Here is a 15,567-nt window from a genome sequence, read left to right on the forward strand (position 1 = left end):
GGACCATTCGTTTAAAGCCCAATGGCATTAAATCCCAATTCTCTCCCACACAGTTGCTTTACATATAGCCTAAATAACCAAGTTTTCAGTTATTAACATCCTATCGAGTTTATATAACCCATGAAATCATGGTAAGTATAAAACAAACCCTGTATAAAAGATCTTAAACCATTGTTATCCTTTAGAACTCAGACTCTGGGACGCTCCACTTTGCTACTGAGAGTTGTCATCTAAACATTATCAGCTCCCTTTCTGATTTCTCCTTCTCTTTTCCACCCCCAGAGGCTCCATGCGTTATTTCCCTTTTGGATGTGGCATCATGCTGCTGTCCCTGGGAAATCTCTTGCAGACTTCCCATCCCATATAATCTCAACTCAAGTGTGGCTGAAGGAAGCTTGCTGTATGCTCTTGCCACTCAGGTTTCTGTCCCTTGATCAACACTGAAATGCTCAGGTTTACATCATCCTCTCAATTATACAGCTTTCACTTTCCCACATACTGTCCACTTCCTAAACCTGAATAACTGTGGATGATCCAGAGGCTAGAAATTTGTAGTCCTCTGAGAATAATAACAGAATTCTGAAAATTCAGAAGGAGAATGAAGGAAAATTAGTAATTTTCTTTTCTCATTCTTTCCTTCAGCATTTCTAACATTGTTACCGAGAGCCTAGAAATGTGCTAGACACTGAGCTCAGTGCTGGGAATGCACCTAATATGATGCACAAGGACCTAATTCTCATGGGAGTCTGAGAGAAAAAAATAAATCAGTAGCAGATACAAGGAAATACAAACTTAAAGAAACATAAATAAATGCTATTAATGCTCTAAAGAGTATATTAGAGGTATTATGTTGGAGGTATTAGCTTTGGCATGTATGCATTGTGAAAAATAACAAGGGTAGTTGAGGAAGCACTCCCTGAGGAGACATTTCTGCTGAATTTTAGAATATTAGGAGGAACAGTTAAATGAAGATAGGTGAATGAGCATTCAAGTCAGATTTACAAGAGGCAAAGCACAGAGATGAGAATAAATAGGATTTGTCTGAGGGTAAACTGAAAGAATGACTGAACAAGCAAACAAAAAGTCACTGTTAAAAAAAGTCATTGTTATAGAAACAGAGTAAATGCACAGAGGAGGTGCACAGATGAGATTAGAGAGAAGACAAGAATCAGACCATACTTATGATATGAGAATTAGATTTTATTGTGAATGAAAGAAAATGTTGTCACCACCACAAGATAAAGGTAAATGATCCAATATAAAAATGTGCACAGGATATGAACAGACATTTCACCAAAGAAGACATTCAGATGGCTAACAAGCACATGAAGAAATGTTCAAAATCCCTAGCTCTAAGAGAGATGCAAATTAAAACAACTATGAGATATCATCTCACCCCAGTCAGAATAGCAAAATTTAACAGAACAGCAAGCAACAAATGATGGCGAGGTTGTGGAGAAATTGGAACCCTTGTTCACTGTTGGTGGGAGTGTAAAATGGTGCAACCACTGTGGAAGGTGGTGTGGCGCTTTCTCAAAAAGTTGCAAGTAGAGAGACCATTTGACCCAGCAATTCTACTACTGGGAATATACCCTAAAGAGACCATAACAGCCACCCAAGCAGATATATGCACACCCATGTTTATCACGGCTTTGTTCACAATAGCAGGGAGTTGGAAACAACCTAAGTGTGCCCATCAACAAATGAATGGATGGAGAAGCTGTGGTATATTCACACAATGGAATACCATGCAGCAATGAAAAACAAAGAACTCACACAATATTATTCAAAATGGGTGACCCTCGAGGACATTATGCTGAGTGAAGTATCTCAGTCACAAGAGGACAAACAATGCATAGTGCTACTGCTGTAGAATGGGACTGACATCAGGGTTAGGGTAAGAATGAGAAAAACTGGATGAATTATGTATACTGCACTGAAACTGATAAGGGAGAGAACAGTTTAAAAAAGTAATATATTTTAGGCCATTATGATTATCATAAGAGTCTGGAATGAAGGTTGCAGAGTGGAGTATACTCGGGGTGGGAGTGGGGGAATTATATACCAATGAAGGAATTTTTCTTTTACTTTTCAAAGAGAAGAGCGAACTGAGGGTGGGTGGGGAGAAAAGTGCAACAATGAATGAATGGAAATCCAAAATCTCTGTAAATGTTCATTGAAATTAATAAAAAAATAAAAAGGGGAAAAATACTCTCTAACATATAATTAACAGTAAATTGTATTAGTAAAACTTAGCAAATGAATGCCAAAAGAACAATCAAATATGTCTTGGAGAGAGTGCAGCCAGAGTGCTCTTTGGAGGGAAAGATGTAAAGCTTCGCCTCACATTGTTCAGGCATGTTGTGAGGAGTGGCTCATCCTTGCAGAGGGACATGATGCTCAGAAAGGTAGAGTATCGGCAAAGGGAAGAAGACCTTGGACCAGGTGGATTGACACAGCGACGGCTGCAATGGGCTCTAGAGTGTCAGGAATTGTAGGATGACACAGGATAAGACAGGGTTCAGATCTGTTGTTCATAAAGTCTCTGTGGGTTGTACTTGACTCAATGGCACCTAACAACAACAAGAAATGAATGAAATTAGAAGTTTATTCTGTAGGCCCTGTCTGTAGAGGTAGAGGCATGGAGATGACGACTTGAGAGTACAATGGGGTAAGAAAGATGGAAAGAAGCAAGAAAAGTCTAAACACGGTTTAAAGATGGAATCCTTAGACTTAGTGGTGGGAAATGATGCAACAGGAAAATGTAAAGATTTTTGGGATAGTGACTTTAGTAACACTGTGGGTGGTCATGCTATTTACTGAAATGAATATGGTATACATTGTGTAAGTGTGCTTGGGGATAGGTAAGGAGCTGTTTCATTTTGGATATAACTAGAGAAACTAGAGATGTTTTAGACAAATTCAAAGTGAAGAAAGCAATATTCAGCTTTCTAACAGGTCTTCTACTTTTTATATTCTTTCAATACATTCTTTAACTATGAAATTATCTTAGTGAGAAAACTAAACACAACCCAGAACCCAGATCAAATCTACTATTTAAAATTTTACCATAACTTTCCTTCCCTAGATTTTGAAACTATTACTGCTGTTGTTAGGTGCTGATGAGTCGAGGAGACTCACAGGGACTCTACAAACAACAAATCTGAATACTGTCCTATCCAATGACATCCTCATCATCTTTGACATACTCGAGGCCACTGAAACAGTCACTGTGTCAACTCATCATCACTTTTTGGCATTTTCAATGCAAAAATGTCTTTTGTTAGCTACTCTAAATCCACTAATTGAATATTATACCTACGGTACCATTTCTGGGTCTTTACACCTACCAATCCCATTGGCTCAGATTCAAGCCCAGAAGCATGCCCAAACTCCTATATTACCCAGTATATATGGTGGCCCATTGTTTTTTCTCCACTTCTTTACTTTGGGAGAAATGACCCATTTGCTCTCAGGGACATATCTTTTTTAACAAAACCATCTTTTCTTTCATTTTTCTTCATATCTTCTCGCCACCAGGATGTTGCTTATCAGTCCAGTGGTGAGGATTTTTGTTTTCTTGATATTGAGATGCAATCCATTTTATTCTTTATTTGTGTGCTTACGAAGTTCATACACATTGAGTTTCACAGTAGTTTTCATTCATAATTGTGTTTCATACAATCATTCTCATCCATCATGTGTTATAAAATTAATCACCATTGGACTTTGCCTGTCATTACCCTGTCTTTTCACCTGGATCCTTCCCATTCCCTTTCTCCTCTCTCTCCACCAACCAAATGTGCAACCATGTGGTTTCACCTCCAACTATAATTATGCTTCCACTCTCATCCCCACCCCTCCCCACACTTGAGTTCCCATACATGTTTTACCAGTTATCCCTTTTTTTTGCAATAATTGTCCTTATGAGATTGCGTTGGTTCATTAGTTCACTCAGCATAATGCTTTCCAACCTCTCCCCATTTAGGCAGTATTTTTTAAACCATTGCTCCTGAATGCTGCATAGTATTTAATTTTTAAGATGCAATCCATTTTGAAGGCTGTAGTGCTTAACCTTCAAGTCCTCCTCACTTCCAGCAAGCAAGGTTGTGTCATTTGCATAATGAAGGTTATTGATGAGTCTTCCTCCAATCTTGATGCCATGTTTTTCTTCACAGAGTCAAAATTCTTGAATAATTTGCTCAGCATACAGATTGAATAGGTATGGAGAAAGGAAATAAACAATCCTGACACACATCTTTCCTAATTTTAAACCACGCAATGTTCCCTTGCTCTGTTTGTACAATAGCCTCTTACTCTAGGTGTAGGTTTTGCAAGAGTACAATTAAATGTTCTAGAATTCCCATTCTTCTCACATCAGCCATAATTAGGAGGACAATTTTGAGGAAGACTTTCTTATCAAGTAGAAATCATTTGCTAATGTCCACTTCTTCACCTTGCAACACTTCCTTTCTGTTAAAATAATAATACTTTTTGACCTTGTATCAAAATTGGCCTTTCAATGAATGGAAATGAAAACATAATTTTAAACTTTAGCTGAATTACTGCTAGTTATGCTTTGAATCTATGTACTATTCCAGCTGTCTTTTAATGATCTTCAGTAGTATTTTGCTTGCATGTGATATTAATGACATTGTTCAATAGTTTTCACATTCAGTTATTTCACCCTTCTTGAGAATGGGAACAAATATGGACCTCTTCCAATGCACTGGCAACACTACTGTTCTCCAAATTTCCTGGCACAGACTGGAGAGTGCATTCAAGGCTGCATCTGTTAACGGAAACAAGTAATTTGGTATCCCATTGATGGCTGGGGCTTTATTTTTTGCCAGTGCCTTCAATGTACCTTCCAGTTCTTTCTTTATTACCATTACCTCCTGTTCAGATGGTATTTCCTGAAAATTTTCAGTGTCAATCAGTGCTTTTCAGTACAGTAAGTCTGTTGAATTCCCTCCATCTTCTTTTGATGTTTTCTGGGTCATTCAATATATTGCTCATAGCACACTGTCTGAAACAGTACATACATAGGGAAATGCCAGAAGTTCAACGAGAATTTAGAAGAGGCCGTGACACCAGGGATATCGTTACTGATGTCAGATTGATCCTGTCTGAAAGTAAAGAATACCAGAAGAATGTCTATTTGTGCTTTATTGACTGTGCAAAGGCATTTGACTCTGTGGATCATAAGAAGTTGTGGCTGACATAGAGATGAATGGGAGTTCCTGAGCACTTAAATATGCTCATGCAGAACCTATACCTGGATCAGGAGGCTGTTGTGCAAATACGGCAGGTGAACTCTGTATAGTTTAAAATTAAGAAGAGAGTATGTCAGGGTTGTATTCTCTCTATATACCTATGTAATCTGTATGTTGAGCAAATTATTCAAGAAGCTGTACTCTATGAAGAGGAATGTGGCATCAGAGTTGGAGGGAGACTCATCAATAGCCTGCATTATGCAGATGAGGAATAATGATGTCTATTTGAGAACTAAGGTATGTCTGATTCAAGCCATAGTCTTTATGATCACTTGCTATGCATCTGAGAGCTTGACAGTGAATAAGGATAACAGAAGAATTGATGCCTTTGAGCTGTGGTGTCAGAGAAGAGAACTGAACATCCCATGGATAACAAAAGAACAAATACATGTTTTAGAAAGGGTGGAGGCAAGAGACTGAAGGCTTTGCCTCACATACTTTGGACATGTTGCTAGGAGGAGCTATTTTTGGGAGAAGGACATGATGCTGGGAAGGGTGGAGGGTTGGTGAAGGAGAGCAAGATTGTCAGCCAGGTGCACTGATGTGGTGACTGCTGCAATATGCTCTTGTGTGTCAGGAAGTGTGAGGATGGCACAGGATAGAATAGGGTTCATAGGGTTACTATGAGTTGTACTTGACTCAAGGGCACCTGATAACAACAATGCTTTTGAATCAGACTTTTCTGTTTCCCGTTTTACTCTCCTCTTTACAAAATGAGCAGAATCAAAGTATTCTCTTGCCTGAGACAGTTCAAACCAAGAAGGCCAGAACGCATCTCCAGGCCCAACATTAGCAGCCTCGGTACCTACCTCCAGAAGTTCCCTCTTAACAGCCTTTGATTCTGCCAAGTTTTCAGATGCCACACCAATTACCTCTGTATGACTTTCTAGAGGACAGCCATCTTGAAAAGCCATGGTCCATGATGACTATACACCAAACTAGACAGGTAGTATCTTGAAAGAGGAAAACCTATAGTGCATGCCTATGATAACTAAACAGCTAATGGAAAGATGTCATCTTGGGGACCTACTTCATGTGCTAATTTGCATAATCTGTTTTAAAGATAACTCCACTGTTTGCTCCTAAAAGTGCTGAATAAACATGAGAGCTTCCCTGTGAGCCTTTAACTCATCCTACAAGTATCCTAGTAGAACCGTCCTTTGTTGAGTCAGACTTGCAAAGCTTAGACCCCTTGTCTCTTACATGCTAGTAAATATAATAAAACTCCCATTCCTGTCTTCATGATTGTGGGTCTCTGGTTGCAAGTGGCAGAACCATGTTTTTCCTCATAGCAAGACTTTTATTCATAATACTGTGCTCTTTCTCATATAGTCCAACATTTCCAATTATTTCTTCACCATACAGATTTAAAAAGTATGGTAAATGGATACCACTCCAATTCACAATTTTCTTTACTTTAAATGATGCAATTTATCCTTGTTTTTTTTTGACAATTGTCTCTCGGTCTATGTGCATAGTCTATGTTATATACTACCAAAAATAAGATGTAAAAAAACAAAAGCCAGACAGTTGTAAAGGCAGTTTGTTGTACCTCAAATGCCTAAGTAGGCAAACCATGCCTACTTATAGGAAAATCATGCTAATCACACATAAGAGAAGATATTTTTCACTGGCAAGTGACTGCTTCTATATACCTTAATAAAAAGTAACTAAAAACAGTAAAAAAAAAATCTATAAAAGGTACTTTTAGGGCAAGGATTTTTGATGTTATCTTGGTAAATGGCTTAATTAATATACGTTCACACCACTTAGCAGCTCATGGTACTGAAATAAATGCTAAAGATAATGCAAATTCAACCCAATTATAAGTTCGCTTTGCTACTGGCAAGATGCACAAAGATTTTTGTCTTTCTTGTCTTTATTGACTTGTAAAGCTTAAGGTAACTGTCTGACTTAGAGAAAGATTGAAAACATACCTCAGTTTTAACCACTGCACAAAGTTATATCAATTTTTTGCTTAGAGAAAACAGGGGCATGGAGATGGATACTAGTGAAATTGATCCCTTCTTACGTTTCTTAATTGGTACTTAAGCCTTTCTAGGTTTTCCTGATAATGCTGATCTAAGGAAAATGGACTTGTCTCCAGGGAACTTTTTGTTTCCTACAAAGGTTTAATACATTGGCTTGTATAAATTGTTTTCACTGATGCTGCCTAAATATTATTATCCTGGAAAATCCTCTTGTTTATAAGGTGCTTTTGAACAACGTCTCCATTTAGTTCTGTGTTGACTACTGTTGTTACGGGCTGTTGAACAGACTTATAATTGACCTTGCAGTGGAGTTTCAGAGGCTGTAAATTATACAGGAGGAGACTGCCCATCTCTCTCCCAAGGAATGGGTGGAGGATTTGAACTGCCTGCTTTTTGGGCTGCAGTGAAACTACTTACCAGAGCTTCCTCTGTGCTGATTAGCCTCTAAATATGTAACTTACAGCTAATGCTTCTCCCCACATCGCTCTGTATCCATTTCTCTTCCTTAGGGAACTAGTCCAGCAATTTACCTCATAAAACTCTCAGAGGTGCTTCTAAGGTTAAATGAGTTAGGGGATAAAGATAGTCCTGCTGAAAGAGGAGTAGTCACAGAGTCCTTGGTTTACCATCAGGAAATGCTGCACAACTCCATTCTGCAAAAACTTTCACTTTTTCTGCTAAAAGCATTTAGAAGAATTCTACTGCACTTCCCATGGGCATCAGTGACCAGACAGAACTGATTTTGTGATTAACAAGGAATTTCCTAAAGCATATTCCTTCAACTTCAACAAAGGCTCCAAATTCTTTATAATCTTCAGGGGCTAGGTTCAAGGGATCACATTACTTTATAGAGAAAACCATTCATCTAAAAAAGATTTGAAGGCATATTTTATAAATCTATACTGAAATATTCCATATAAAATTACTCTGTGATACTCTAAAAGCTATGTTCTCAAATTAGAATTTCTTTACCTTCTAGCACAAAATTTCTTGTTTAAACGATCTTTCACATCTGTTCCCAACTGTATGAACCTTTTCACTGTAGGCAAAATATGCTAGAATTCATATATTTTTGGGTATGAATTTCTTATCTCTTTCCCATGACTTTATTCCTTCTGCAAAATACTCTTATCTTCTTTTAATGTGTAGCCATTCAAACAAAGATTCTCCTAAGGTTTTCAAATCTCTTGACTATGTCATTTCCCCAACTTTCATATGTATTATACTGATAGGGATATGTTTAAAAATTAAGAACATGGTGTAACCAGTGTTATAAAATATTGTTCTATGTATATGCACATATCACTTTATATGCAAGCATATGTACAAACTACAATGTTTATTTGTTCCGAATAAAAACAGAAAGACTTTCAGAAAGTGAACGAGGCTAGTATTTGCAAGGCAAGTTAAGAAAAAAAAAGGCTGTTTATAATCATAGGACATTAACTTGCTAATTTGTGTCACATGATTTGTCATTTGTCTATATATGTCATTGCTGTTTTGTGCCCAGAAGTAAACTAGAATTTCTAACGATCCTGAATTGCAGATCTGAGCTTTACCCTAGGTTGTATGACTTTCACAATCTCCAGGATGCCTGACCTCATTGTTACAATCTCAGTTGTCAACACATGACAACATTCCCAGCATCATGTCTTTTTCCAAAGACTGGTCCCTCCTGACCTCATGCCTAAAGTATGTGAGATAGAATTTCACCATCCTTGCTTCTAAGGAGCACACTGTTCGCACTTCCTCCAAGAAATATCTTTGGGCAGTACATAGGATATTCAGTATTCTTCTCCAATACCACAGTGCAAAGGCATCAATTCTTCCATCATCCTTATTTACTGTCTAACTTCCAGATGCATAAGAAGCAATTAAAAAGACAATGGCTTGGGTCACATACACCATAGCCTTTAACTTATAATGCTCTTTAATACTATGCAGAGGTCCTTAATAGCAGATCTCCCCAATGGAACATGTCTTTTGATTTCTTGACCATGTCAAGAATATGATACATAAAAACCACAAATGACCAAAGACCAGATGAGAAGAGTTGTGGGATGACATCAAAGATAACATCTAGGAAAAAAGCCAAAGGTCATCAATGGATGTCAGAATAGACTGTAAAAACGACACCAGATTTATTGCGGCTTTGTTCACAATAGCAAGGAGTTGAAAACAACCCAAGTGCCCATCAACAAACCAATGGATAGAGAAGCTGGATATTTACACATTGGAATACTATGCCACATTGAAAAACAAGGAACTCATGCAATATTATTCAAAATGGGTGACCCTGGAGGACATTACGCTAAGTGAAATATCTCAGTCACAAAAGGACAAATACTGCATAGTGCCACTGTTATAAAATAGGACTGACATCAGGGTGGGGGTAAGACTGAGAAAAACTGGATAAATTATGTATACTGCATTGACGCTGATGAGGGAGAGAACAGTTTAAAAGTAATATATTTTAGGGCACTATGATTATCATAAGAGTTTGGAATGAGGGATGCAGAGTGGAGTATACTTAGGGTGGCGGTGGGGGGGTGGGGGAGATTGTATACCAATGAAGGAGTTTTGCTTTTCAAGGAGAGTAGCAAACTGGGGGTGGGAGTGGGGTGGGCAGGGAGAAAAGTGCAACAGTGAATGAATGGAAATCCAAAATCTCTGTAAATGTTCACTGAAATTAATAAAAAAAGAAAAAGAAAAATAATTACACCAGAATGTAAAGAGGCCGAAACAGAAGACATGCTGAAGTAAAAGAGATGAAGAGATTTCAAAGGGGAGTTTTGAGTACATAAAGCAAAGTAGTATAACGAAATGTGCACAGGGCTGGAGTTAGAAAACCGAAAGGTAAGATTCAGATCTGTTATTTATAGGGTTGCTATGTGCTGTTGACTCAGGGGCGCCTAACAACAGTAACAAACAAAAAACCAAATAAATCTGTCTTGGAGGAAGTACAGTCAGAGTGCTCCGTGAAAGCAAGCATGATGAAACTTTGCCAGGAGGTACCAGTTCTTGGAAAATGATATAATACTAGGAAAGGTGAAGGGTCAGCCCAAGAGAGGAAAACTATTCCAGTGGACTGAAACAGGGGCTGCAACATGAGCTGGAGCATGGCTAACATCACAAGAACGGCACAGGATAAGCCAAAGTGTAGATATGATGTTCACAGGGATGTGAGGAATCAGAGTCACCTGGATGGCACCTAACAAGAAACATTAATAAGCAGAGGGGTGTGGATGGGGGGGGGGTGTCTTAAGCATAGGGTTGCACAATTGATGAGTGGTGGGTGTGTGTGAAGGAAATGGGAAAGATCGTGTGTGAGAAACAATGTATTCAAACCGTTAAGTAAATCAATATAAAATTTTAAAAAACCACAATGTATGGGAATGACCGTATAAAACACAATGTGAACAAAACACATATATACGGATTTTGTATGCAAACCAATATAAAATAAATGAAAAAAAAGTAATTGCGTTAATGTGATATATGGAAAACGGAGGTGAGACACAGACCATCTTCTCAGTACCGTGAATGTTGGCAAGCAAGTCAGAGACCTGAGTGTGTGCAGTGGCTGCACTCTGGTTTCAGTGTCCTGCCATCAGCTTCATTACTGGGAGAGGTCGTTGTGCCAGCAGCTGGGGCTGCGGTGACCGCATGAGCAACAGCCTGAATTCCAGTTGGTAGTTACAGTCATCAGCGGTCTATGCTATCACCCTGGCTTTACCTTCGAGTGCCTCCAATGATTTTTCCTGATTATTTTCTGGAAATACCTAGGGTGGTTTCTATTTACAGCATTGAACTCTCATGATACATCCTTTTATAAAATTGTCTTACTAATTTTTTTTCTTAAGAAATATCATTATTTCTGTTCTGCAAATAAGGAGAAGACTTTGAGAAGGATCCTCTTTGCAAGACCACAAAGTGGGAGATGGAGAACTTGGGGAGTTGAACGCAGATCACCTGACTCCGGTACCTATGCTCAGAATTGCTACCCTCCTGAGCCTCTCACATTCTGTAGATTTTAAGTATGGCAAAGAGAGGCCCATTCAGCCTCTCTTTAAACTCTACCTTTGAACTACAACGCAAATGAAGTAAAGCACTCAGCTAATTTCTTTTTACACTCATCACTTCGGTAAGCCTGCAGACCTTGGACTGTTTTAGAAACAGAACTGCTGGTCTAGCAATATTTTCAGCTTAGGCAGAAGAAGATAAGAAATCTTGTTCTCCTGAGAATTCACTTCTCAGATGTTTTCAGGCTCCAAGTAAAGTTTAAAAAAAATTAAAGATATTGTAAACTCAGAACAAAACATTTTTACCAGGTATTTAAAAAACTGTATTTCTGTTCACTAGAAGATAAAAGAAAGAGAAGCACCTGCAACTCTGATCATGGAAAAAGTAATCAGTTTCATTGATTACTAAGGAGATAGAGATTTCAGCAAGGTAGAAAACCCAAGATCATCATCAGCTGAGAGAGGAATTTAGCTATGTAATCGTAGGTGAGTCACTCTCTCCTTCTGTGTGCTGTATTCTCTTCTCTCACTTGCTTAACACTTTTCAGGACAATTCATTTGAATGCATTTTAGAGTGGTTTTTTAAAAAAAAAACCTTTTATTTTAATTGTGATTTTAATCAAAGTTTCAGAAAAGTTGGATTTTCATTGATTCACTGTTGCACATTTTCCTCCTCCAGTTTACTTCCCTATTTTTAAAAAAATATTCATTCACTGTTGCACAATTTCCTCCTTCTTCCCTTCCCCTCTCCCTCCCCCAGTCCTCTTTGTAATGTACATCTTATTCTGGACCCACTCTCTTACATATAATGTCTACTTGTAGATTCCTTTTTAATTTTGTGTGTGTGTGTGTGTGTGTGTGTGTGTGTGTACCGTCAAATCAGATCTGACTGGTACAGGAGGAGATTGCCCCTCCTTCTCCAGCAGAGCATCTGGTGGATTCAAACAGCGTACCTTCTGGGATTGCAGTGCAGCTACTTGCCACTAGGCCACCAGAGCTCCTCGCATATTCCTTTTAAACAGTTCCCTCCCTCATCTGTTTGAATACAGTATTCATTATCTATCTACTCTCTTTCTATTATCTTCCCAAGTCTCCATGTCAGTCCTGTTTCTTAACAGCAGTGTTATGCAGTATTTGTCCTTTTAAGACTAAGACATTTCACCCAGCATAATGTCCTTGAGAGTCACCACGTTGCATTGTTTCATGACTTCATTCTTTTCAGTGCAGCACAGTCACAGTATTTCATTGTGTGAATATATTTTGGATGGTTCAATTGATTAATTTTTGGAGCTCTGGTGGTCTAGAGATAAAAAGTTGTACTCACAATCCAAAGGTAAACGGTGTGAATCCACTAGTTGCTCTGTTGGAGAAAGATCGGCAATCTCCTCTCATGTGATTTACAACCCCTGAAAACCCACTGGAGGGTAAGTTATGAGTTGTTTCAGACTCAACGGTACATAACAACAATAACAACAAGAAGAAGACTAAGAACAAAAACTGTCGACCTTTGTTCAATAAATGGAATATATTCTCAGAACTTTGCAAACAACTTCAGGGAGTACACAGATCTCATGAAGTTCACTAATGGGCTAATCCTTTAAATTTCAGACTCCTAAACTGGCAGGAAACAGCCACATCACTTGATCTTGGGCTACTGTTTCAACTCATCAGCCAATTTTTAATTTATTTTAAAAAACTAATGTGTCAAACTACTTGTAGTTGTCCAATATGTGCATCATTTCCTCGGAGTGGAACCCTTTCCCTTAATGCTTCCCAAATCCCCTAGTAATTAGAGCAGATTATCTCATTTCTACCAGGAGCCTTCTCTGACTTTCATGTTAAAAAATGGCCTCTTGTGAAGCCTCCGATAATGTTCAGTGAGAACCAGGCTCCTGACATCACACTGATCTCTTTGGGACACCATTTTTTCTTGAAGAACACTGAGTTCTTTGAGAGCAGGCACCACAATTCACCTTTCGTGCTTGGAACAGAATGGCACAACAGGCTTTAAATATATGTTAATCAGAATTGGTGAAGAACCAGGCTAACAAAGGAAGAAAAGCTAATAAAATCAAATCCAGAGATAAGAAACATCAAATGAGATGGCAAACTGGAATATCAGTAGATAAACAATATCTGCAATATGTAATTGTTAACAAACACTATTAACACAGCAGTGCATAGAACAAAACTATTTTATCCCTACTAAAATGATGGAAAGAAGTCTTGTTAAAGTGCTGGGATGCTAACTGAAAGGTGGACAGTTTGAACCCAACTCATCTGCCGTTCTAGGGGAGAAAGACAGGGCCATCTTCTTTAAGAAATAGGACCTGGAGAAGCTAGAGGACAGTTTTGCCATGCTCCATGGCACTTTGGAGCACTCTGGAGTTGTAACAACTCAATGACAATGACTTTTTTATTGTGTTTTTGGTAAGAGAACTAGGAAAGTTCCTTAGCTGAAGGTATCTATGTTAGTATGCACTTCTACTACAGAAAGTCATTATGCAACTAATACAAACAATGGATTCTTCGTTAAAATAGTTTGAAGGCAACACTCAGAAAACATGCCATTACAGTGCCATGCTGTGTGCTTCTGCTGTACAATGTTTAGCAGTTCTCTTTGCCCCAAGCATAGTAAGCAGAAGATCTCAGCTCTTAGAAGGAGACTGTACTGCAATCAAAAAGTTAATGCGTAACGAGCAAAGCAGGAGAACTTTGTACAGAAAGTAACATGCACTGATACTCCAAGCAAAGGAATTTGTGTTGCTTTACACCAGCACACTGTTACTCATTTACCTAGAAGATTAAGTGAGATTAAGCTATTTGCATTTTAAGATTGATGCCAAAAGGATCAGTATTTAACATTTAAAGAGTTATCATTGATTAAAAAAAAATAGAAAGCATATGCAGAGTGGAATATCACAATATGATTGGGAAGAAACTCTTCAGATAACCAATTCAGACATTTCCAGTTCTCATCAGCTTTGGCAACCTTCTCCATGCCAAGGATGGGGTAAGGATGGAATAGGGGCAGGAGGCAGAGGCACGAATGAAACTTCCTGGACTATCTTTTTAAACAATATGCATCACTTTCTGATAGTTGATATGCTGATCTGCTCACCTGCTCACATCCCAACCCCCACTTCCATTCAAGTTATTATGGTAAAAAGAGAGAGCAGTTCACGCCTACCTCTCCTGTACATGTTTTACTAGTTATACTTCTATTTTTACAATAATGGTCCTATGCAGCATTTGTCCTTATGAGACTGTGTTAATTCATTCTGCTTCTCCCAAGGTACGTAGTATTACGTTGCTTCTGAGTGCTGCATGGTATTCTGTTGTGTGAATGTACCACAGGGCTGCAGTTTTCTGGGTGGAGAGAGGTTGGGAAATAAATGGGAAGGATCTGGGTGAAAGACAGCGTAATGATGGGCAAGTTCCAATGATGATTAATTTTATAAATAATAACGCATGAGAATGATTGTATGAAACACAATGTGAATGAAGAATAGTGTGAAACACAATGTATATAAACTTTGTAAGCAAGCCAATTAAAAAAAAATAATGTCACAAAAAAAGACATCATAAGGCATGCTGCATTCAGAGAATGGGCCCTCCAAAGTTCTAAAGAGCAAGAATGAATGTTTAAAGACCAAGATACACCTAATGGAAGTTTTCAGTTGCTCCCTATGGATCTGAAAGTTGGACAATGAATAATAATAAAGAAGAATCTATGCCTTTGGGTTGCAGAAAAATACTGAAGAAGAGTTCATGGACTGCCAGGGGAATAAACAAGGCTCTTGGAGGACATGAAACCAGGGTGCTCTTTAGAAGCAAGGATGGTGAAACTTAGTTTCATACACACTGGACATGTGGTCTGGAGAGGTCAGTTTCAAAAACAGATACCATGCTGGAATGGTGTGGAGGGTCAGAGAAAGATAGGAAGACCCTCAGTAACATGCATTGACTCAATGACTGTAACAATGGGCCTAACCATGACAGGGGCTTGGGGATGGTACAGGATTGGACGAGGTTCATTCACATCTGTTGTTTAGAGGGTCACTAAGAAGTGTAGCCAATTCAGTGGCACCTAACAACAACTACAACAATACAATTCTATTGCTAATTGTAGAAAAGACATCTTTTATACAAAACCTTGTAATTATAAGAAATGTGAAGATCAGTACTTGAACAGTTTTCTCTCTTTGGATCATCACCTTGGTATAAAATACTTAATTTATAATTTATAAGTCATCAATTCCATTTCTTTTGTACTGT

General features: G+C 38.3%; 1 protein-coding gene across 1 annotated transcript in view; it reads right to left on the reverse strand.

Annotated features, from left to right (window-relative positions):
* The window catches only part of NME7 (NME/NM23 family member 7), a 252,120-nt gene that overhangs the window by 26,828 nt on the left and 209,725 nt on the right, over positions 1-15,567 (reverse strand). The window contains exon 12 of the mRNA XM_006887453.1: positions 8,240-8,322. Coding sequence (XP_006887515.1) covers positions 8,240-8,322 — 83 coding nt within the window. The remainder of the gene's footprint in view (positions 1-8,239; positions 8,323-15,567) is intronic.

This window comes from Elephantulus edwardii, unplaced genomic scaffold (genome assembly GCF_000299155.1).
Source record: "Elephantulus edwardii isolate Elephantulus edwardi_28Jun2011 unplaced genomic scaffold, EleEdw1.0 scaffold00057, whole genome shotgun sequence".
Classification (NCBI taxonomy): Eukaryota; Metazoa; Chordata; class Mammalia; order Macroscelidea; family Macroscelididae; genus Elephantulus; species Elephantulus edwardii.